General features: G+C 41.0%; 1 protein-coding gene across 6 annotated transcripts in view; it reads left to right on the top strand.

Annotated features, from left to right (window-relative positions):
* Positions 1–25,614, top strand: part of USP45 (ubiquitin specific peptidase 45) — an 883,181-nt gene that overhangs the window by 52,227 nt on the left and 805,340 nt on the right. For 5 of the 6 annotated variants that reach the window (XM_069235543.1, XM_069235541.1, XM_069235545.1 and 2 more), the window contains one exon: positions 25,431–25,534. In XM_069235543.1, the coding sequence (XP_069091644.1) occupies positions 25,431–25,534 (104 nt within the window). Of the gene's footprint in view, positions 1–25,426; positions 25,535–25,614 lie in introns of those variants that run through there. The other variant, XM_069235546.1, reaches the window with a different exon arrangement.

The following is a 25,614-nucleotide window of genomic DNA, read 5'->3' as shown; positions in this document are numbered from 1 at the left end:
GCATGGCAAGGGTGCGAATTAAAGTTACCTTATGGCACAAGGTCTTGTGACTTGAGATAAGTACGTATAACTGGTGAATTTCTGTGGCTCTTTTATTTTTAATAAACTGAATTTTGTTATTTTGATCAAATAACCACAGTGTTACATAGTTGCATGCCTTGGAATAATACTGATTTTGAAGTTGTGCCGTACATAACATTGTAGGATACATACATTCTAAAGCGTCCCAAGATATGTTGTGCACTTCCCCCAGATTTCTGTGTTTCTTAGAGTTAAATCGTTTAAGAGGTTTACCAAACATTTCACTTAACTGTAACATTATTTTAAGCTTTGTTTTTTTTCAGTGAATTTCTAGGTTTTTTTCATAAAGTAATATTTTATTACCAAATGTAAAGCCTTCAGCCGTGCCCTGAGTCCTAAGATGGCTGCCACCATTTCCTAATTGAACGGTGGCAGCCAATCAGATCCCAGAATGAGATCTGTCGGCTCTGCGGATCCTCCGTTGTGTGATACATACAATTTTTTTAAGCTTAATTTTTCCAAACCTACTGAATGGATTTACACCATAACCGAAAAAGCAGTCTCTCTGGACCAAAATCTAGCTTTCTGTCAAATTTAGTGTAAACTCTTTCAGTGGTTTGGGCTGTAGCTGTGTCAAAAGTTCCTATAGAAAAATAAATGATGAAAACGTGTTTTGGGACCCCCCTATTTTTCTCAGCCCCCGCTTGATGGATTACCCCAAAACTTTCCAGACAGCAGTCTTAGAAATTCACTATAAAACCAAAGGTTACCGAAACGTTGTTGTTAAGTTCAGATATTACACATGCAAACCATAGAAATTCAGCATTTAAGGTTATACTTATCTCAAGAAACTATAACTCCTGCCCTGTGGTACATGACGTCTTCCATGACATCATTGATATTAGAACATTGGAATGTTGGCTGCTCCATTGAAAACAATGGAGTGCTCCGGGCTTTTACTGGCCCGTAAAAGCCCGCAGCGCCAACATTCCAATCTTCTTTGTTCACAGCAGCAGCTGTGAACAAAGCCTCAGGAGCCTGAGGGGATTTTAATCCCCTCTTGTTCCGTGAAGCCTTTGTTTTATGTAGGAGAACATTCTGCCCTCTAATGGCAGAATGTTCTAATAGCCTTAGAACCCGCTGTAGCGGGCTCTACCGGCTATTAAAGGCCCTCTCCCTTGTTAAAGGCCCGAGCCGAACGCGGGAGCGGGCCTTTAATAGCCGGTAGAGCCAGCTACGGGGGGTTCTAAGGCTATAATAGTGCAGCATTTGCAGTGAAATTATTGATGCGGAAACTGTGCATGGCGGGGCGTGAGTTATAGTTACCTTAGGGCACAAGTTTTAGTTACTTGAAATAACTATAACTGCTGAATTTCTGTGGTTTGTGTGTATAAAATCTGAACCTAATTATAATACCCCTATAATCTTTGTTTTTTTAGTGAATGGTAAAGGCTTTTTTAATTCCTAACTGTAACGTCTCTGTAACCTTTGTTTTGTTTTAGTGTATATATATATATATATATATGTATGTGTTTTAGTTATATGTATGTATGTATTTCCTGATCATAGTAGGGTGCAGGAACAGAGTGGTTAATACAGCAGATTGGACGCTGTATTGCCCACATCCACAATATTAGTAGAGACACTGGTGTTCGTTTATTTTGAGGTAATTATTCAACTTATTTCAGCTAATATGGCTTCCGGATGGGAAGCATGACGAAAGGAGAAATCAGATAAATTATTTTTTACCCAGATGGATGAGGGACTTGGTGTTCAGCCCGGTCGTAGTAACATGAAGGTGGAAGTGAAACTACAAACTTTATATAACAAGTTGGAGAAATTGCACAGAAAAGAATTGTCTAAATGGTGGGAGGTGGAATCACTACAAAGATACATTGATGTTGAACGTGTCCCTAGGGGATTGAGGATTTATACTATACCAACTTACGATGACCCTATCCAGAAATGCTTGAGGAGTGGGCTGATAATTCGAAACAAAGCTCATTGAATATGATGCGTATATTAACCAAATATGCAATAAAGGATAGGAGCAGAATCTTGGAGGAGATGGAAAAAGTGAGATTGGAGCTACTGTCATTAGTTACGCAAGAAACATTTGATGAGCACATGAAGAACTTAGAGAAAAAACTCTGTAAATTAGAGGAATAAATCACTGGTAAAAAGCAAAAGAAATTCATACGAGACTTCAAGGACTATCAAGCTGGTCGTATCCTAACCTTTCAACGGAAATATGACCATATGTACAGTGAGGAGATCACTGAGATGAACGTGAGGGATACTGAACGAATAAGTCAGCCAGTTGAAGAACAAGAGGAAAGTGATATTTCAGATGGGAATCTCTCGGATGTACCTGATACGGTTTTGTCGGGGGCTCCGATATCAGATAGAGAAGCGGACAGATTGAATTTTTTAAAACAATTCAGACTGTTGAACCAGGGGAGGATGGAACAGCACAAAGGAACTCACCCACAGAGGGGCAGAGGACGAGGAGTCAGAGGAAGAGGAACAGACAAGCCAAGGAGAGGGGGCGCAGGAGACGACGCAAAGCCCTTGGGAGTGGTAACTCGTGCACGCAAGTAAAAACCATGGATGTTGTGAATCTCTCCAGCAGGGTGTTGTCTGCTGTTGAAGAGGACCTCCTATCTCTGGGCTTGTCTTTCTGCCCAACTAGTTGTTTTAGCTATACCCAAACTAGGATTGACACTTTTAAATTTATTAGAAAATTGAAACTAAAAAAGTGGTACCATACTAAGGTCAAAAATGATGATGAAGTGGGGGCAATGAAAAATGTGAGTAATTTGTGTATTTCTGATATTGATGTGCTACATACAGCAATGGAACTTTGTGAGGGGGTGGATGCTCATGATGATCCTATTTTGAACTTGATGGGAACAGGTATTGCCCTGGATGGCACATGTCCTAGAAAGTTCAAACCGAAATCTATCTTTCTACCTGCCATTCAGTGTGACGCTCTTGATGTTTTTGAACGGGAAATGACGAAGCAAGTAAAGAAGCTGAGATATGGTGTGATGAATGTAAAAAATAATAATCTATCGGGTGAACAATGGCAAGCTCTCCAAGAACTGAAGAAAGATCATACTATTGTCATTAGGCAATCTGACAAGGGGGGCAATGTAGTTATACAGGACACTATTAATTATGTGGCAGAAGGAGTGAGACAGCTCAGCGACATCCGTTGCTATGAGGAAGTGAGTTGGGGAGATGTGAGATTAATGAATGAGAAATACTATGACATGCTTATGGATTGGAGAGATCAGGGCATGATAACATGGGATGAATTTTTGTTTCTCAAGGTTGATCATCCGAAGATTCCAGTATTGTATCTCCTCCCTAAAATCCATAAAGATATGGTTAGCCCACCAGGAAGACCTATAGTTTCGGCTATGGAGTCTCTTTTGGAAAACACATCGAAATATATTGATTATTTCCTACGCCCCTTTGTCGAATCAATACCTTCCTATGTGAAAGATACCACGCACTTCCTAAAAATCATTGAGGGCATCCAATGGGAGGATGATTTCCTATTACTAACTTTAGATGTGACCAGCCTTTATACCAGTATAGATCATGACTTGGGGGTAAAAGCCATTAGACACTTCCTTAGAGCAAGGTCACTGTCTTTTTTCTTTCACTCAGAAATGCTTTGCACCATGATTGAATTCTGTCTTAAGAACAATTTGTTCATCTTTGATAATCATTTGTACAAGCAGTTGCAAGGGACAGCTATGGGTACTTGTTTTGCCCCCAGCTATGCAAATTTGTTTATGGGCTGGTGGGAGGAACAGATATCAGATGGATTTACTCAATTCGATACCAATGTGGTCCTATGGTGTAGTTTTATTGACGACATCTTTGTAATCTGGAGGGGTGAGGAGAAAGCAGCGAGGCAATTTGTGCGGGATCTGAATAACAATGAATGCAATTCGAGATTTACCGAACAGTTAGATTCAAGTCGCATTGAGTTCCTTGATGTAGAAATTTCTGTTAGGGGCAATAGATTGGTGTCCAAATTGTTTAGGAAAGCGACGGCCGGTAACAGCCTGCTTTGTGCCCATAGTGCACACCCGGGGGCTTTAATTCGAAGCATTCCGTTTGGTGAGCTGTTAAGAGCCCGGAGAAACTGTAGTGAAACATCTGACTTTCAACAGGAGTGTGAAGTAATGTGCAATAGGTTCAGGAATAGAGGGTATGGGGTTAAGGTTGTTGATCAGGCCAAACGGAAAGTTGGGACTTTGAAAAGAGATGATGCCCTATATGGGACGAATAAGAGTCAAAGGGAGGACAATGACTCGATCAGATTCATTACAACGTTCAGCAATCAGTCTTACAAAATACGTTCCATTCTCAGCAAGAGTTGGCATATTTTACAGACCGACCCTATTCTGAATAATTGGATTGGTGACAATCCCCAAATAATTTTTAGGAGGAATAGATCTCTCAAGGATAATCTATGTCGCAATGATGTAACATTGAAGGGACAAATCACGAGTACCAGAGTAGGGGGTTTTGCCTGCTGCATGAAATGCAAAGCCTGCAGAACTAGCAATAATTGTAAGACATTGAATGTTCCAGGAAGAATAGATAGTTTTGTAATTAGAGGTAATTATGATTGTAACACAACTTATTGTGTTTACTGTCTGATTTGCCCATGTGACAAACTATACGTTGGGAGCACGATACACAGTGCGAAGAAAAGAGTTCTGGAACATAGACGAGCTATTAAGAATTATGATAAAAACTACCCGGTAGCCAGACATTTCTTCACTCCACATTTTGGCAATGAAAATTTGTTGAAGTTTGTAGTTATTGACCAAGTTAGGATCAACAAAAGGGGCGGCAACAGAGAGAGGTTGCTGCGCATCTTGGAATCCAAATATATAATAGAGTTTGAGTCATTGGAACCAGTAGGGCTGAACTCGAGTGAAGAGTTAAGTATCCATCTAGGGTAATTGACATATTTTAATATACTTTGGGAATGTGGTGATTGTTTAGTATAACAAACACGGTTTAGCATTAGATTTACTGGGATATTCATTTGTTAAGGTATTAGGGGTTGGGCTTTCAGTAGTAGTTTGTTTATAACAACGGAGTTGGTATGTCTACCCACTTGGGTAAAGAAGTCTCAGTAAACAAGTAGGATATAGTGAGTTGTCAATAAATTCTGAAATGATACCATCAACATGATAGGATTTCCTCCAGAGAAGCCATTTACGAGTATGTTTGCCCTTTGGGTGTTATAACATCTATTGGTAATAATTTTGACGTGGGTATAATTATTAATGTTTATATTGAGTATATTGGATTTTAACTTGAAAATATATACAGATATTTTATCCCAATGTCACAATGAATAATTTATAATGTAATAATTTTACAACTTTAAAAATTTTGTAATAAGCTTTTATCTGTTGAACAGTAACATCATGATTAATCCTTTTGACTAAACTTTGATATAAAGAATTTTACGTGAGATTTTTAACGAACTTTGGGACCAACAAGTTGCTATTTACTATGTACTGTAACTGAATGTGCACTTTAAAGATGGCTGCCACAATATGTGCCTGTATTGAATGAATTAGGCCTTGTCTGTTGTTTATGTCTATGATTTACTTGGGTTATTTATGTGGAGCACTTTAGCAATGTGGTATCCATGAGTATGGCTGTTGCCGAAACGCGTTGGATTTTTGTGCTGAAATAAACTGAATTTTCACAATGGAGGTGTCCTGGTTCTCCTGGTATTGAAGGGAGTGTTGAACGTTATATTAGGGCCTCTCGGAGCCCACCCGGGACCGCTGTGTTGTGCACCTGCATTCCGGGACTTGTGTATGAAGTAATGTGTGTGTATATATATATATATATATATATATATCACACTCTGCAATTCCTTCCACCCTAAAAAGGCAAAAACACTCTTAATTAATCAGAATTGATTTATCCCAAATGCTGAGTTTTTCTTCTTTACATATTGTAATTACTTTTTTAATTAAATGGTATTAATATGTATGCCTTCTTTGAATAATCATTTCCTATTGATGCATTCTCCATTCATGATAGAGTTGGATATGTGTTTGACACCATTTAGTAGTTGTTGGGCCTGGCCCTTTTTGCAGGTTACCCCTAGATTATTGCCTTCTGTTGCTGAACCCTTTTTAGTTGCTGAACCCTTTTTGGTTGGCATTAGGACTCTACCTTTTTTCTGTACGTTAGTAACCAGTGGTAACAGGCTTGTGCTCTCTCCCTAAAACATGCTACAATTGTGATCCACCTGACTGCTGCATTTAACTTACTTGTAAGTCCCTAGTATATGTTACTACATGTACCAGGTGCCTGTAAATTAAATGTTGCTACTAGTCTGCAGCACTTACTGTGCCATCCATTAAAGCAGCACTTAAAAACCATCCCTCGCACCTGCCCTGATTCTGCAAGTGTAGTTTTAAGCTGACTATTTTACCTGGCAAAATAAACCTTTTGCCAAGTCTAAACTTTCCTTTTTAATACTTTTAAGGCAGCCCTTAAGGTAGGACCTAAAGGCTCCTAGGGCAAGGTGCATTGTATTTAAACAGTAGAACATGTGTTTAAGTTTTACATGTCTTGGCAGTGCCCCCTTAAAGCCGTTTTTTATTTTTGTAAGGCCTATCTCTCCCATTGACTAACACTGGGTTACCATATTAGATTTAAGAAGTGATAACTGTAAATTGGGAGTAGGTAGAGATATGCTGTTTACGTTAAAATGAATAGTAATTTTAAATCCTCTTTAATGGCTCTGCTGCATATCGGTGTCCACCCCCAAAGGTAGACAATCCCAATGACCCAAGAATATAGCTGAATTTAATACACAAAGATAGAGACCATCAAAGTATAGGGCGCTTTCTATTTCTATAAAACAGTCTTTTTTTCAAGAGCAGCATTCACTTTTTGTTTTAAGTATAAATCACAACATATCGTTTATCTTAAAATAGTTACTGACATTGAGTGTATGTTGCACACTTAATTGCTACAAAATACAGTATTATCTTAAAACCATTTCCTTTCTATCATAATGTTTATAACTTTTAAAAATCCATAATGTGCAACTGGTGCAATTAATCCACAGTTCTCTGATTTAGTGGAGCATGTCTGCTTTAGCAGTGGTGTACTTGGTTTCATTTCCTTCCACAAGAAGGCAGCATCAGTCCACATTGTAATATTGATTGTTCTCAATCTCAGTGCCTCTAATCCCTCACAACAGAAGGACTTGGGCACAATCCACAATGTTTATCAGATTTTCCATGAAGGCAGAGCATACTAATTTAGCAAAGGAGAAATAGTAGCCAAAAACAACAGTGAATAAAAGAATACCCAACGTGATTTGCAGTGTAGATTCGTATCTGCTTCTTCAGGGCTGTAAATAAGTACAAAAGGAGGCATACTAAGATTGCTTAGGGCAACTTAGAGGTGTGCAAGAGGGGTGGAACCCGGCTAGACTCGGACTCTGGACAACTCGGGAACCTTTCTGGCACCATTGGTTTGCTTCACCTCGGGTCGTGGATGCCGGGTGCAATGGTCACTTTGTCGGGTCTTTGCTGTTCCGGAGGCTGCGGAGTCCTTTCTTGAGACTTTGTTGCAGAGCTAATCCGCTGCTCACGGAAATCTTGAGTCTTTGTGGAAGATAGGCAGTCCTCGTGGGTTTCTGGATGCTCAGCTACAGGATGAGTCGTCTTTTTGGGCAGAGTCTGTCGCGGTCAGCAGGCCGGTTGGGCTGGTACCAGGTCAGCTGCTTCTTCTTTTCCTCTTCTGCAGGTGCTACTCCTCTGTGTACTTTTCTTTGTAAGTCATCTGGAACTGAGTTCTTGGGTTCAAGGTGCCACCTAAATATTTAATTTAGGGGTGTTATAGGGAATGCCAGGTGTAAGCCAAGAGGCTGACCACCTTTAGGGTGACTGCACCCTTTTTATGACCACTTCCGCTGGGAAGTGGGTGTAGGAACCTGGCTCTCTACATAGTGCACTAAAATGAAGTACACTGTACAGAGAGTCCTGTAGATCCCCAATTGGTATTGCAGAGGTAAACGTAGCTGGGATTAATGCTCTGTGTGTGGTAGTGTGGGCGACCAGTTAGGCTTATCAGAGGGTAGTGCTAAGCATTTGTTCTACTCACAGAGGCAATAAATGAGTTGTACTCAAAGTATAAATCCGAGACCATTTTAGAAAAATAACAATTCTTTTAGATATGTTTCAAACCCAGGACCTTCATAAACAGGTAAGTGGACTTTTAAGTATAAATACTTTGCAGTTTCAAGAATAGTGCAATTTGCGGAGTTCTCTAAATGTTATCCTATGGAGAAAAACCAATGTTCTGGAAGCACAGGGTTAACAATGAATTATGAAGCCAATCTCCGGGAGTTAAGGTAAGTATTGGGCACTAATCGGAACCACACCAAGTCACACCTGCGGCAGTGGGGCGGCAGGTTGCAGAGGTGAAGTAAGGTGTCTGATGTCCAGTGGTTTCCTATGGCATTTTGACCTCATGACAAACCGGCTTCAGCCTCTGCCTTGAAAGCCAGTTGGGGAAAACAAACAGGTAGTAGACTTGGAGTGCTGAGGGAGATGGATGCACATTTGGTCCTCTTCTCCTGTGCCCAGGGGCAACGGATGCAGGGGTGTCTGTGTCAGGTTCTCACATACAAGGGCACTTGGGGTCATGGAGTCCTGTGTGTTGGGACTGCAGCCGTTGTGGGGGAGTCCGGCAGGGGTTTACCTATGGTGGACTCGAGCTCTTATGAGCTGGTGGACGTTGTTGGCATCAGTGACCCACCTCGTCAGGGGTCACGGGTGCAGTGGTTGCTGTAGCTGTTAGATTTTCTCTCTCCACAAGCTTGTGCAAGAGGGGGCCTGCGTGCAGAAGCTGCAGGCATCTCAGAGAGTGCAAGATGGTTGAGACCACTCTGGACTTTGTCTCTTGGCAGCTGGGGACCCATGCTGGCATCGTCGGATGGCTTCACCTCGGGTCGTGGACATCGGGTGCAGTGGTCACTTCTGGTGCTGGAGGGGCTGGGTCCAGCTCAGCTGCTTCTTCTTTTCCTCTACTGCGGGTGCACCTCTTCGTTGTCTGGGTCTTTTTAGGTTGTCAAAATCTGAGTTCTATTGTTCAGGGGGGGCCACCTAAATACTCAGTTTAGGGGTGTTACCGGGAGTGCCAGGCGGTAGTCAATGGGCTGACCACCTTGATGGTGACTACACCCTTCTTGGCATAACCCTAACCCTAGAGGCATAATTCCTTCCAAACACGATGGATTTTTAAAAGTAGTGTACACTTTAACTCGTCCACCTTAGGCGGTGGGACTGGTGTGAAGTGGGCACTCCTACTAATTTACCTAATTTTCCCACTTGTGCTGCCAAAAGTGGGGTGGGGGGGTTGGTCATCTCCACCATCTGGAGAGACCTGGGTCACATTACAAAGGCAGCAAGGCCTTTGAAGCTCCCCGCTCTGGAATGTCCTTCCTGCCTGGGAGAGGAGGTCACACCTCCGCCCAAGGCAGGCCTTTGTCTCAGGTCCTCAAGAGCACTGGCTCTCATCTTGGGGGGCAAGAAACACATCTGTGTTGTCTGAACTGGTCCGGATCAGTCAGTCAACACACCAGTAGCTGGTAGGTTTTCAGGGGGCATCTCTAACTTGCCCTCTGTGTGCATTTTTAATAAAACCCTCACTTGAATCAGCGAGGGTTTATTAATCTGAGATATTTGATATCAAACTTTCCTATATTCAGAGAAGCCTTCATGTATCTGGGAAACTTGTAGTGACCAGTGTCCAGCATATGCATTTAAAATGGCTTCCCTGTGCATTTACTGTGTCTCAGAATCAACAGAGACCTAGCAAGGGTATATGTGCTCATGCACATTTGCCCTAAAGTGTCAGGATGCACCCTGCCTTAGGGGTGACTTACAACCTGGCACATGCAGTAGTAGGGGACCTGGCACACAGGAGTGTATGACATGTTGTATTTTCAACATGCGCAGTCTGCAATGGCAGCACTGTTTGAGTTTGGTGAGGCATCCCTGGGGGTGGCACAACTGGTGCTGCAGCCCTTCGGGGACCTTCCTTAATACCCCAGGACCTAGGTACCAGGAGTACCATTTACTAGGGACTCATAATAGTAGCTAAAGAGTTTGCCAATCGTGAAAAACAACTGTGCAGTTTTGGGAAAAGAGATCGGGCACTGGGGACCGATTTAGCATGGACCCAGCACTAACAGTCAAAGCCACATCAGAAACCCAGCAAAAAGTGGGGGCTAACCCTGACAAAAAGGGTGCTTTCCTACAGTGGGCATAATTCTAACCCTAGTGGCCGAATTCCTTCCAAACAAAGATGGAGGAATTTAAAAGGTGGTGTCCACTTCAGCTCGTCCACCCTAGGGGTGGAACTGGCATGAAGTGGGCACATCTCCTAATCTGTCTAATTTCCCCGCCTGTTCTGCTGCCAAAACTGGGTTCAGAACATGAGGGGGGGGGGGTCATCTCCGCCATCTGGAGAGACTTGGTTTGCATTACAAAAGTGGCTAGGCCTATCAAGCTACCCTCCCTGGAATGTCCATCCTGTCTAGGTGAGGTTCTTCCATCCCTGCCCAGTGCAGGCTATTGTCTTTGGCCCTTGACAGGGCTGGCTCTCACCTTCGGGGGCCAAAAATGTCTCTGGTGGCCGAACTGGTCAGGACCAGTCATTCAACACACTAGTAGCTGGTAGGTGTTCAGGGGGCACCTCTAAGGTACCCCCAGGGTGCAGTTATTATTAAATCCCTCACTGGAATCAGTGAGGGTTTATTAATTTGAGATGTTGGATACCAGTACTTTCCCTAGTTCATATCAGAGTTACACGGCAGTATTTGGGACGTAAGGATTATTTGAGGTACACATTTTTTTATTATATCATTATGTACCTTTGACGGCACATAGGGGTACTTATTGTATGGTTATAAATCTTTTTTCGCATGCTCTCCACCATTATGCGGTCACGATTTCATTATTGTTATGGTTTGTGAGGGGTTACTTGATATACAGATTTGAGTATGAAGACTCAAACACTATTATACACAATGCACTATTATGTATATAGGAGATATGCGCATTTTGGGATTTTATCATACAAATATAATGATGCACATGCAAAGAAGAGCACGGTTTCCACATCACAATTATGTAGTAATTGTGGCACTTTGAAGGTTGAGGGATTTGCCAAGCAACGCATTATTTTGTGTTACTTATGTATATAATGTAAATGTTTGTTGTAGGAAGTCCTGATGAAGTCAAGGGGTAATCCCCAGACGAAACACGTGTTGACGGATGGAATTTGAACAATTATTTATGGTTTGAATTTTGAACAGTAATGGAAGCCACTTTTTCAAGAGGAATAAAATATGATTTGATTCAACTTATGAAGTCAGTCGGAGGAGGACTGTCTTTAATTATTGGCAAGGATATGAACTATGGAAAGTACTGTAGCGTGTGCCATTGCAGTATGATTGTTGAGTGATAATTTTCACTGTCAATTGGGACTTTATTTGGGGTGAGGTCCTAGCTATTGGCACCACCAGATTTTTGTGAAAAGAAAATATTGAGGTTGAGCGCCAGATACTCATACAATCACCCTTAGGAAGTTGGTAGTCAGCTTTCAAATGATAGTTCATACATATTGTTTTTTGTTTTTAACAGATACATTTTTATATGTATGTATACACAGTGGATGGAATTACAATTTATGAAATTATTAATACAGTAGTGTCCTCTGTCCTTACTGCCAGAAGAAAGATTCTACATTTTTGTCCTTGTATACAACCATAACACGTGTTACATCTAAAGCACATTTTATAAGTTTTGAAAGTCACTTTTCCTATTTGGTTGACATAGGAAGGATATAAATATGTGTCTCCGGGATGTAACATTTTCTGGTCCTTTTCCCCTCTTTTAAATGTAAAATATGGCTTTTCCTTAGCATATTTCCCAATGTCTTTATCTAGAGTAAACGAAGACCAATATCTATTAATGATTTCAGAAACTTGATTACTTTTCATAGTGAATTGAGCCATACATCTGACTTAATCATTCTCATTTGTTTCTTGTCTCATCAGATGTTTGTTCTTGAAATAGTTTTTCTCTTGAAATAGTTTTCACTGGATCTCTTGCTCGATACAGTATCTTAGACGAATACCCTCTGTCTTGAAATTGGTTAGCATTTCTTTTGTATCTTGTTTAGATACTTAAATTTGAGTCCAGTTTTTGTTAAGTCTTAACAGGTCCCCATGTGTGGTGTTAAATTTTTGCTTCTTTTGGCGAGCTGATTTATAATGTAATATGCAGTTTGTTGATGTGACTTTCTAGCTGGGTTACAGAAAATGTTGCCATTAGTGATGTATTTCAAAGTTCAGATATTGGATACAGTCATAGTTCCAATCCAGTATCAATTTAACATTATGGCCCTCATTACGACCCTGGTGGACGGTGCAATGATGACGGTAAGACCGCAAACAGGCCGGCGGTCATTACCGCCCCATTATGACATTGACGGTTAGGCATATGCCAAACTGCCAATGTACCGCACTGTCCGCCATGGCGGTAACGTCCGCCAAGCTGGAGACAACTGTCTCCAGCCCGGCGGCCAACACTAGTCCGCCGGCGGTATCAGGACCCCACATACCGCCATGGATTTCGTGGGGTTTTGAACCGCCACGAAATCCATGGCGGTAGGCACTATCAGTGCCAGGGAATTTGTTCCCTGGCACTGATTGGGGTCTACCCCTCCCTCCTCCCCCTCCCCTGAGTCCACCCCCAACACCCACGACCCCCCTACCACCCCCCAAAGGTAGTAGGACCCCCCCAACCCCCATAGACACCCCCCAAACCCCCCTTCACGCACGCTCACACCACTCACACACACCACACATACATGCACACATGCAGACACGTAACATTTCCCCTACACACATTACACCTCCCGCATACATACACGCACTCACACAGCCCATCTTCACACGCACACCCACACACCACACAACACCCTCCTACCCCCCTCCCCTAACGGACAATCACCTTACCTGTTTTGGTGATCCTCCGGGAGGGAACGGGATCCATGGGGGCTGCTCCGCCACCAGCAGCCCGTCACCAGAAAACCGCCACGCCGAATACTGAGACGGAATTCGGTGGGCAGTGTTCTGATGACGTGGCGGTGACGGAGGAGCAGCCTCCACTACACCGCCGACTGCCAGTATGGCTGCTGGCGGCTCTCTGTCCAAAAAAGGGCAGAGGGTCGCCAGCAGTCATAATATGGTTGGCGGAAGACCGCCAACACTGGTGGTCTTCGGCCCGGCGGAACCTCAGCGGTCTTTAAAAAAGACCGCCGAGGTTGAAATGAGGGCCTATATGCATTGTTATTAAAGAAACTATGATAGGCAACTACATCATCTTTAGTGCCATTCCATGACAAAAATATCAGCAAAAAAACACAGACTGGCAAACACATAGCGCTTGGAAACTTTTATTTCAGGCATGCTCACTCTCATGCCAACCAGGAAGGAAAAAACCTGGTCCCCATAACAGTCCCACAGATTTGCTAATATAGATCTTGTTGGTATACAAAGTAGTTGAGTTCCAGAACAAATGTAAGTAATCTCGAGTATCATATTGACGTTTCCAATGAGTAGCTGACTAGGTGATGTACTGAAGAATGACGTGTTCAAATCTTTAAGTCCAAACGAACAGTTAATCAGCCTTTCTTTTTCTTTAGGAGCTAGACATCCATTAATATTCAGATAAAATTCCTGTTAAAGAATTGATACCTGAAATAATAAGTCTTTCTGGAGGGTTATCTCCTCCTTTGTGGATTTTTTGGAACAAGATATATTAGGAGTTTTCCAAATCTGTGATCCCTTCCACATCCTTGTATAACGTTTCTGATGGTGTCAGACGTATTGCAATAGTATATTGGAGATGGTTTTGCCATCTTAACCACACTATTTGAATGCAGCATGGGACATGAGAAAGTCAGTCATCAAGTCCATAAAACACCTTTCAGCGTGACTGAAAGATTTTTCAAAGAGGGATAATCGTACTGTGTGTTTCTGCATACAAAAGTCTACTTATGTGGAGACTGCAGCTGTTCCTCGAGCTACCTTGGTAAAACCTTTTTTTAGGTTACAGTGGATAAGGTGTAAGTTAATGTTGTCATTGACGTAGCCAGTGATCGAGCAATATTCCTTTGGAGCCTAACTACATGCGCAAACAATATTCACTTTATCTGCCATAAGCTGTATCTGTCATTGCTATTTGTCTGTATTGTACTAAGGCAGGGGGCTGATGAAGAGGATCATAGTGCACAGTACCATTTGAAGATGGCTGCTGCTTTCTTAAGTGACCAGGTTACCTATAATTAATTGTGTAAAAGACCCACTACATACAGAATATAATAAGGTACCTTTGATAAAACTATTGCAGGCTGCAGTGATTAAAGTTCAAGATGACATCATCAATCTGTGTAGGGAATAATCAGGTGGTGTTAGCTTTTTACATGCCCAAGAACACAAAAGATCACCATATGTAATACCATATTCCGCCCAGCCATAGATGTTGCTGCTGCTTACTTCTGCTGTTTAAAATTCGACTTGGGCAGGACACAGATATAGAGGCCCATAACACTAGCAGCATTTTATAAAAAAATACTAGAAGTCATCATATAGCTTTCAGGTTTCTATAGATACATTGTACCAGTTATTCCAGTGATGTTTCTGCTTTTATGTAGGCTCAATTATAGGACTTCCTCTTTCTTAACTGTGATAGCGATTTCTGACCCCTAGTATTTTTATGCTACTGTCTGAATTGGAAATTTCACCCATTGTAAGAGTTTCTACTCCTTCAAAGAAAAGGGGTGATTTTCTACTCCTTAAAAGAAAAGGGGGGGACTATAGCGTATCACCAAGAATGAGCATTAGTGAGACAACAGCAACTTGAGACATATGGTTGTTATTGTTACATGTTTTTGATATCCATTATAAAATTGTAGAAAGAGGCGTCTGTTCTTTGTTAATAAGAAACACCTTTACGTTGTTTGGCTTAATGGAATAAAACGTTTGTTACAATATTAGGATGTTAATTATGCCTAGATAAACCAGGTGTCAAAGGACAACAGTAAAGAGAGAGAGAGAGAGAGTACATTTTTCCGTAATTATTTTTCAAATCTGTGCCCTGATTTCTGATAATGGACTATAATACATTTTCTTTCAGGTCCTGCCTTTTTTTGCTTCTACCAGTTCTAAATTTAGAACATGCTTTACTTTGTTTAGCGTTCGATTAACATCTGGTGGCTTTTGACTTTTCCTTGACTCTGTATAGATGAATATAGCCTTGCTTCAAGCTTTAAAAAAAAAAGCTTTCTGTAAAAAAATATATATGTGGAGCTGTTGAAGAAAAATTAAAACTTAGATATCACCATGTTCACATACTTCATACTGCTAATTAAGGACAGTGGGAGATGTTGATTTGGTCTAATAATTTTTTTAATTGTTTTTACCATTTTTAGGATCGAGCCTGTGTAGCATGCGCTTGTGCATGCGTATCGCTTGCGAGACGCTGTAGTAGTTATAAAAGGGCTCGGAGCCCCGTTAATGTCACGTCAGTGTCTTTCATTGGTTCGTGGGCTTGCCTTTTAAAATCTGCTTGCTTTCATTAGTGGAAGGCATGCAGACGTCATGCCTTTTCCGGTGGTTAGCCCTCCTCGAACGCAGCGACCAAGTACTGAAAACATACGAGGCTCGCTGTTTTCCATCCAGTTTGTGGACTACTTTTTCTCTTTTTTCGCAGCTCGATCTCGCTTTTTAGCAGCGCAATCGCGCTCGTTTTTTTCCATTTAATGAGGCAAGAAAAGTCCGGTTAGGAGTTTACAACTGCTAATAGCTCTAACTCGGAGAAATGCGAGACCCGTTGCATTGCAAATGCTTGTTTTACATGTATTTGAAAAGGTTCCTCCAATGTTGTGGCTTGAATTAACAGATATTAAACCTTATGCGAAAGTGGAAACAGTTGAGAGATCTCAGTATATCTGGTTCCTGTATGTTCCGTAGGCTCAGCTCAGAATGTTGAGAGTTTACCTTATAATCTGAAACTTTCCCAGATTCTTCTAAAATGTTTGTTCTATTTATTGCAGTTGTTTATTGGGAAGTATTAACTTTTCTTCTGCATACAGTTTAATTTAGTGAATAGTGTGGCCACTTTTGGACTCCTAGAATTTGCTCATGTTTTTTGGAGTACTTCCATCAGTGATCTGATAAAACAAAATCAACTAAAGTAACGGCAGGGGTGGGCCATGTAATCTTTTCACTCTGAAAACTGTAAAATGTTTACTCTATGTGCCATTAGTAATCAATATTGTCAATTGGAGTCAAACATTGCTTTGTCTGCTGTAATAATTCTTAGAGGAATCTGAATTCAAGACATTACATAGGAGATATCCATCTATAACTACATCAAATACCTACTCGGAATCTTCAGTGAAGCAAAAACTGCCTTGAATTGTATGTTGGATGTATAAATACATGCTATTAATCCATTTGTGTGTCTTACATCTGTATTGCTGTCTAATGAGTCCTTGTTGATTTAGGTGTATTACCTCTGTTAAAACATTGTGCAGTCTGGTTGCTAAAATCTTGGTAAAGAGTTTTGAATTGCTGTTTAGTAAAGTTATTGGGCACTATGACTGGCAGAGCATAGCATCAGTGCCAGATTTATTATAACATTTTCTTAACATGTTGTGCCAGTTGCGGTGTGTTACAGCCAGAAGTAAGTATTTATTGAAATGCGTGCTTCATAGGATGTTGAATTTAATTACATGGAAGATTACATATTTCATATGGAAGACCAACCGATCTGGCAACTTTCCTTTTTCTCAAGTTTCAACTACAATGGAAATGTCTTCGGAAGCTATCTGTTGAGCGTGGTCTTTAAATCTTCATCTTTGCAACTGGCAATGATACTCTTTTCAAACATTTCTTTCCGGCTCTGTATGTAATGTTTTATAATATTGACCTCAATGTCTTCTATAGAAACTCTTTCTCCCATTATACTTAATGTTCCTTATCCGCCGCCCGCTTTTCTCTAACTGCTTGCAATACCATTAATCATTCATTAACCTCTTCATCCATAATCTGTATTATGTCCATGATTTTTCTATTTTTAGTATATTTATGGTATTTAGAGTTTTAGAGTACTACTTCTCGTGCTAGACTAACTATTTGACTCTGCAGGTTCATTTTCATGTTTTTAATTTTTTGTGTATTTCCAGATTAGGGACCTCCAACCTTTTCTGTAGCGAGAGCTACTTCTGATCATTGACAATCATAGTATGCAATCAAAGGCTAAACAACTAGCACATTGTTACCAGACACTCCCACGGCCAGCTCCATTGATTTTAACCCTAATGTCAATACAGCCAGATACTATAGTTCGAACAAAATACTTTGACTAGGGGCACTGTGACAGGGCTGCCATGTGTGTCATTGAGAGCATGGGCTTCGGGAAGGTATGAACATGTGTGCAAATGAATGGGATATATGTGTATGAGTAAAGGAAAGCCTTTGTCTATGTACTTGTGGCACAGGGCATACCTTTTGCCATATGTGGCATTGTTACATGTATATCACAAACATACAACCATTTTTTAAATGGAACATTTCTCATCACTTTAAATTTCCCCCATTCAAAGAATAACTCTGTTTTTCAGTTATAACTAAAGCACAGTGTTTTACTGGCCGCTGGGAGCAAGAGGCCTGCTATTTGTAAGCGCCACACTTTGGAAGAAAAAAATTGAGATTTCTAACTCTCAATTTTAATTTTCTCTGATTTAAAAGCTTGAAAAACATAATTTTGTTCTCACCTCTAAAATTTAGTTGACAACGACTTTTATTTAAGAGTTATATACCTTAGTGCTTTAATTCTTCACCTCTGTGCCTCACCATGGGTCTTAGATCAGACTCCAGCACTGCTCATTATCAGACTCTTCTTTCTGCAGCCTGATGATGATAATGTAAAGTAAACACAGTGTAGTGTCACTACAAAATCTGTATTGAAGACGCTGGAGGAAAGATGATTTATAAAGGTAGGATTTATTCATGATGCTACACAGTTGTGGATGAGCACACCCGACGTCCGTCCACCAGTATACAAGTCTGAAACAACTGTCTCAATTCACATAAAACATTCTGAGAACACCATTAACATTCTTAGAGAATACATCATTAAAAGAACATTAAAATGGAATGTTCACCTTAACATTCTACATGCAGTGTAATACAGCTGGTTTCTACATCAATACATGTATTTTCAAAGAATGCTACAAATACTACACATAGCCTTCCCTTAACTTTAATAGAACAAATGTGACCCTGACCTTATTTAAGAATTAACTTTAGGCTGTGAGCTACACTGAAGGTGCCTAGGAGCTATTGGTAGCTGTGATCGACTGGTTGGAGACACATGTTCTAGATATATATTTAAATGCTATTCGCATTAAAAAGATCTCACGCTGAGAAAAGTTATGAGCTGTCTCCACATTAATTTAAAAAAATTCTGCCTTGTGTTTTTTTATCCTTTTGTCATCCCTAATTAAAGCTCCATCAACAGTCCAAGGTGAGATTCCTGACTTTTCTCTCCTCATCTTTATCACCTATATGATCATTGCATGATCCGACATATGATGGCTGTAATGAAATGTAAATGTAAAATATTTAATCTAAAATAAGGGTGATATTGAGTTGCATAGCATATATAACCTGATTTGAATGGATTTAACATTCCATAACAATCTATTACAGTAAAGATTTTGAGTCGGGGTATTTATCATCTCTTCTAATTTATGGTGCGAGTGCTCCTATGTTTTAATTGACCTGTTTTTCTGCTAGAATGTAATTTCTATCTCCACCAAAGAAATAAGTGGGAGATAATTTCTCTTACTTCTGTCACCGTTGTCTTATAAATTGGATCATCATCATCATCTCCTCTATCCGGGCCGTAAATTGTTTTTCCTATAAACTTTACCCATTTATATCTTAGGGCAACTATTGCTGATCTATAATAATCCACTTTTGCATTTATTATCCCTATTAATGCAGTGTGTGTGAGGGACAGTTACCCATCTTCTTGTAAACTCATGCTCTGAGGTAATTGCAATTGTAACCCATCCTGTTTTCAAATAGTTTATAGTCTTCCATGGCACATGTATCTATTGTAAAAGCATAAATCAATTTTAGTACCATATATTTCATAAGCATGTTTGTTTGTATAGCGTGAACCTAGCCGAAAGGCAGCGGAGCACTGTACAGGGTCAACGGCAAGCATCAAGTCAACAAGTGGTAGTAGAGGTCGCTGAGTTCTGGGATCAGAATTGTAAAGTTGATGCATTGCGATGTAGTGTTGTTTAAACAAGAGTGTATTCAGCTTTTTATTACATTGGAACAACCTTGAAATGGTTCTGATGGATACTGGAGTGTTCCAGATACTGGGTGCATTTTTGTCGATAGCCACTCTAGATGGTGAGCTTGTCTGCAAGATAAGTGGGTGTGCAAGTCGTGATGGCTTGTAACTGATTCAGCTGATTTTGAAGATGGTGCAGGCCAGCAAGGAGATCCTGTGGAGTTCAGTCAGGATGGGGTCGATGTGATCATATTTCTTTAAGCCCTAATGAGGCGTGCAGCAGCATGTGGGATGCATTAACTGGGGGCCAGTGTACAGTCTGGGAGGCAATGTGCTATAGTGTACCAGCATCCAGATGCAGGAGTTATGAGAGCTTGAACAGAAATTCTGAAGTCACTTTCAGGAAGAAACAGTTTCAATTTCTTTAGAAGAGAAACCTGGCACAATGTTGTCTTTGGTTTTCTGGCAATGTGTTCCTTGAGTGTGGAATTGGTGTCCAGGCTGAATCCCAGTGAAATGGTATTCGGTTAAAGTTGGGGTTTGAAGCTGTCAAGGTTCATGTTATTGATAAAGGTTTGCACAATTTCTTGCTTGTTGTTCGCAGGTGTTCGATCTCAGTAGGAATGAACTTCGGGTAAGCTCTGGACAGCCTGGTCTGTATGAGGTGCAGGCAGTGTCTGAAGCATTGGGTGTCAAGAACAGAGAAAACTTTCAAATAGAAGCATTGCTGCATATTGTTGAATATTAATGCTGCTGTCTTTGACTCGAGCCCAGAAGTGCTCCTTGTTGATACTGAAGATGACACAGGACAGTATGGAACCCAGGAGCGCTAAGCAAGAGATTGGGATCTTTTGGGAACTTGAGGTGCCCATATCAATAAAGTGGTGCTGGCGGTAAAGGTAGAACGAGAACCAATGAAGGACATTACCAGTGAATTCTGTTTGAAACTACAGGTGTGGATAAGGGACAGATGGTCAACTGTGTTGATTGCAGCTGAGTGGTCCAACAATCTCAGAAAGCCGGGGTCATCCTCATCTGTGGTCAGACTGGCATATTATAAAATGTGGAATACAGTAGTCTCTGTGTTACGGTGTGTTCTGAACCCAGATTCGTAGTCGCCCAGGAGGGAGTTACCACTGATCTGGTCTTTGAGTTGAGCATACGCTGCTTGTTCAGTGATTTTGCAGATGAAGGATATGTGAGTTTTGGCCTGGTAGTTGGTGGGGTCATCCGGGTCTAGAGTAGAATCTTTTAAGATGTGGCAGGATCTGTCTTGTCTTGGGCTTCTGGAAAGATGCGTTGAGTGAGGGAGATGTTGACAGTGGTGATGTAGGGGTGAGAGTGCTTCCTCTGAGAAATCTCTGATAGAGGACAAAAGTAGGACTTCAACTTCATAGGAATTAGATTTGAGGAAATTGAGTATGGCAGCAAGAACTGCAAGAGACAGGGTTTAAAGGGTGACCGTTGCTGAATTCTACTAGAAGTGATGAATGTAAGAGGACATGCATTCTTGGTGGTGTTGATGTGCTGTTGAAGCTTCTGTAATTTTTCATTAAGAAACGATTGATGGCATTGCACTTCTGTGGAGTGTGAGATAGGAGGGGCAGGCAGGGCGTTAATGCAGTGATTGATGTCTTGAAGACTATTCTGTTTCTGTTAGTGGTTTCATTGATAGTTTATGTATAGTATTTTGCTTTGGCTGATACGATGAACTGACTGCATGCTGTACAGAGAAACTTCAGTATCACGAAGTCACAGCAGTTCTGCTTTTTCTCCATTTTCTTTTCTGTATGTGGATGGAGCGTTTTTTGTCAGCACTGTATTTATAGTACGAGGGTGCTGAATATTTCAGCTTTAATTTGCATGTTTTTTGTTTGAGCGTGGATGTTTACATAGTTTTGTAGTTGTCTAGCAAGTGTATTGGCATGGTTTGTATGTATGTATGCATGAATGTGATATTTGTATTGCTCACCCCTAGCGAGTAGTCAGCAGAGCATTGTACAGGGTTCAAAGACAAACAAAATGTCAACTGATAATATGCGACATAGCTTGTTTGTGAACTGTTAATGTATTGCGATGTAATGTCCAGGGTTATGAGTGGTTTTCATTGGATTGTTGGTGATGCTGAGAAGACAAAGTAGAAGATGTGGCTTTAGGAGTGTGACGTTTGGATGATGTACTGTACCACGATGCATTTGTTAATGAGATTGAGTAGGGTGTCTCTCTTTTTTTTTTTAAGCCCATATTGGCTGTGAGGTTACAGTGACCCAAGAGGGTTTATGGGACGGATGAGGTAGCAAGGCGATCTGAGAATTCATCAATTAAGTCCTTGTTCCAACCAGGGGACCTCTAAATAAGAAGGAAGATGGTGGTCTGTTGTTACAAGAAATCGGAAATTTACATGTCAGAAGCTGCTTGGAGACACTTCCTTGCCTTGGGTGTGGGACCAAGATTACTTGGCGATGGCAGCAAGGCCTCCTCCCTTCTAATGTGCATTGTCCATGCAATGGCTCTTGTCCCCTGTTGGAAGAAGAACGTCTAGGGTATGGGGCTTAATCATGTTTATTGTGATGAAGAGAGCATGAAGCTTGTGGTAGCTTTTGAGATCTGCGATGCTTGATGCTTGGACTACTGCTGAATGAGCGTTAATGAGCATGAGCTTGGAGGTGTTTTCTGAAGTTTTGAGGGTGTGTGGTAGTTAGTGGGTTGTGTATGAGACTTGGTCTGTGTTGAGAGGATGCTATGTGAGTGTGTTGTCCAGGTCTAGGTATGAATGTGGTGATTGTTGCAGTTGCTATGTCCAGCCACACAAGCGAGATACGGCTTTTATCAGGAAAAAGCGTTGGAAGGGTGGGTGGTAGGAAATATGTAGATCCCTGCAGATTGTTGAACTTTTCCATAAAGAAATGTGACGAACATGTGTGATGTTAGCCAAAATCTGATGTTTGCAAGGCATTCCAGGTATGAATATGGAGTGGGATCCATGCAAGCCATATCACTCTGGTTTGAGAAATGCCCAGGGTTCACGCGGTTGCCTGGTTGGTGGCTGAACCGGAGTCCGAATAGTGGAGCGATTCACCATACCAAGTGAGAGAAAATTGGGATTTACTACCTTTCTGCTGGTACATATGTCAAAAGTACACCCAAAAGAATTTACATTTTTCTTGCTTGCCATGGTGATTGAATATTATAGACCCCAGGTGGTCGGAAAGACTGTTTGGATTTTAGGCCCCCACCTCATATATATATATATTTTTTAATCCCTGATGTTCAGTGGACTTTGTGCCTCCTATCTCCCCTGCCCACTCTGGTTTTTGTTAAATATTACTGGTGTTTAGTGAACTTTTTGCCGCTATTCTTCCTCCCTCCCCCAAGGTGTTGTGCAGCCTGTTTGGCCTGTACTAGGTTGGGGGCACAGCCCAATTTCAAGGTGGGACACACCTTCTTTCTTTTAACATTTTTTCCCTGATGTGTTGTGGCTTCCTACTCCCCAGGGTAGCAGAAAGACTGCTGGCTCATTTTGGGGTGGGGCCACAGTCTGGTGACAGGGTGGGTCATTCCACCCTACGTTTTTTTTTCTATAGTGTGTATTGGGATTTCTGCCCTCTTGTTTGGGTAAGCCTTATTTGGGTTTTCTGCATTCTGCCTTTCCCCCAAACAGGGGACAGGTTGGGCATAAAACATCTCAGACTGCCCTACAGGGCAGCGCAAAAGCTGTTAGGGGCTTTTTGGGGTGGGATTATGGCCCAGTGCCATGGTGCGTCACCCCCACCTGTACTTTTTTTCGAGTATTTATTTCCACTAGTGTCTAGTAAGCCTTCTGCCCCTTTGAGAGTAATTACAGATGAATTTCCACAAATGCCCCACCAGGAGGGAAGGGGACAGAAAAAATGTATTACTTTTAGAAATTGGAGGTAAGACATGTACCAGGTGTGCCCCCACCTGGTGTGTAGTGATGGACTTCTGCTTTGGGTTCTTTGAGGTACCGCTGGAAAAGGGACACTGTCTTCTCTCCAGCGGTACTTCTCCCACACTGCTTAGGGGGAGAGCTATGCCCCCTTAGCACCGATCAAACTGAAAGCAGTTGGCACATAATGCTAATGGCTTTCAGTTCCAGCTGAATGATGTCGGCGCCCACAACATGCTGACGGTCGCACAAATGTGAAAATAAAAAATAAAATTATTTTGCTGCTTTCACCAGAAGTATTTTCTTCTATGATATGGTGGACGTTCTCGGCATAATGGCCGTTATATGGTGGACATCAACGGGTTGTCCACTGCTTTAAAGAGGTAAACTGGTTCTGAGGTGTATGGAACGCTGGTCCTGCATAATGCCCTTGGTATTTTTGTGTGCTTTATTTGATGCCATTTTCTTACATGACTCTGTTAATTGAGCCAGGTCTATACTCATTAGATAGAAAGTGTTTCATAACAATTCTGCGTAGATATCAAAGTCTTGGACACACATCAACTGTTACAGATTTTTCTAATGCAGATACTTTGTGCCCCTCCTTGTGTTTCAAACACCATGTACTCACTTTACCGGAGGCCATTCCCTTAACCCTTTTAAACCAAACTTCAGAAACCTTGTTGTTACTAGATAGTTACTGGGCCCTTCTGTTTTTGTGCTTCTCTGCCCCTGTAGTTCCCAACATTGCCCACACATATCCCAATAGCAACAAATTATTTTTAAGATCTCTTAGAGGAAACTTCTCGCCACAAATTTGTTCCCTAGCTTGCAATTGATCCAGGCCAATCATAAGTAGCATGCAATCAAGTTCTTCATTCATGCTGTTCATTTGTATGACACAAAAGCTTCTCATCTAAAATTGCTTCCTTTGTTTTAATTCTTTTCTAAATGCCACCTCCGGGATGATGGGGAATTTTTCTTAGAACTTGAAATGAAGTTGTTTCAATGTATATTTTCTCTGAACAGCCTTATTTACTGCAGACTGACGGCTACTGTGAATTTATGGCTCATTAGTCATATTGTGCTCGGGAATTCGTTTTTTCATAGGACATGTAGTTTAACCCGAAAATAAATTACTAGGATAAGTGTGGTGCTGTACGGAGAGGGAAGTCGGATAATTTTGCAACAGGTTGCTGCTTTACGAAATAAAGTATTCAGCTTCTTCAGGAAGTGGAGAAGGGATGGAGCCAGCTGGATTTGAACTGATGTAGGAATCATACATAGCTCGTTAGGAGTGATAAGTACAGTGTATTGCTTCAAGAAAAAGAAAACATGATAGTTCGGATATGACAGAGGATTTTATAGCTTCTCAAATATTTTCCACCAAATGATGTAGTAATCTATTTCACCTTTGCTCATTATTTTCTGCCATGCTTAGGATTTATAGACGTTACTTAATTTGCAACGTCATATTTTAATAGTAGGTGACTTTTTCTTCTATTTTAATTGTCTAACTTCTTCCATTTGCAGCTGTGCTTTCGCTGTAATCATTTGTTATATTCCTGGCATGAATAGGTGAGCTCAATAGGATCTCTGAATGAGCATTGGGGTTCAGAATTTGGGAGGACCCCTTTGTAGTGTAGTGATGCTAAAATGTCCATGTGTTTACTTTTAATCACCCTCTAGAAAGAGGTGAGATTTAGCAGGCATTTTATTGAGAGTTTGTGAATTAGGAGCAAATTGATTGATGGTGCAAGGGAACAAGCACACTTTCACCTACAATTTTATGATACACTGAAACCGATATTCAGCTCATCCACATAAATTGTATGTGGGCTTTGCGTAGTTTTTTAGAGGTTGGCATGTTTTCCTTGACTTGTTTGGGGAATAATATTTCCAGTATTTAAATGGGACACAATTTGTTTATTTTATTTGATTAGTAAATGGTTAAAAAAAGCTATCTGTTTGTTCATCTGAAATTCTACATCTCACGTTTGCCAAAATGTTCTTCTTTTGTTAAATGTTTTAATCAGGGGTGCAGTACAAACTCTGAAGGCCAACACAGCATGAAGCACTTTAAGACGCTGCACATGGATACACACTGTATTGTAATCAATCTCAGCACTTGGATTGTATGGTAAGTCTCCTGATAAGTGCCTCAGAATTCACTCTTTGTGAACTGTGTGTAAAAAGAATTGCAATTTGTCAAATGTCTTT

Source organism: Pleurodeles waltl, chromosome 5 (assembly GCF_031143425.1).
Source record: "Pleurodeles waltl isolate 20211129_DDA chromosome 5, aPleWal1.hap1.20221129, whole genome shotgun sequence".
Classification (NCBI taxonomy): Eukaryota; Metazoa; Chordata; class Amphibia; order Caudata; family Salamandridae; genus Pleurodeles; species Pleurodeles waltl.
The sequence above is the reverse complement of the archived record's forward strand: the minus strand, read 5'-3'. Positions and strand labels throughout refer to the sequence as shown.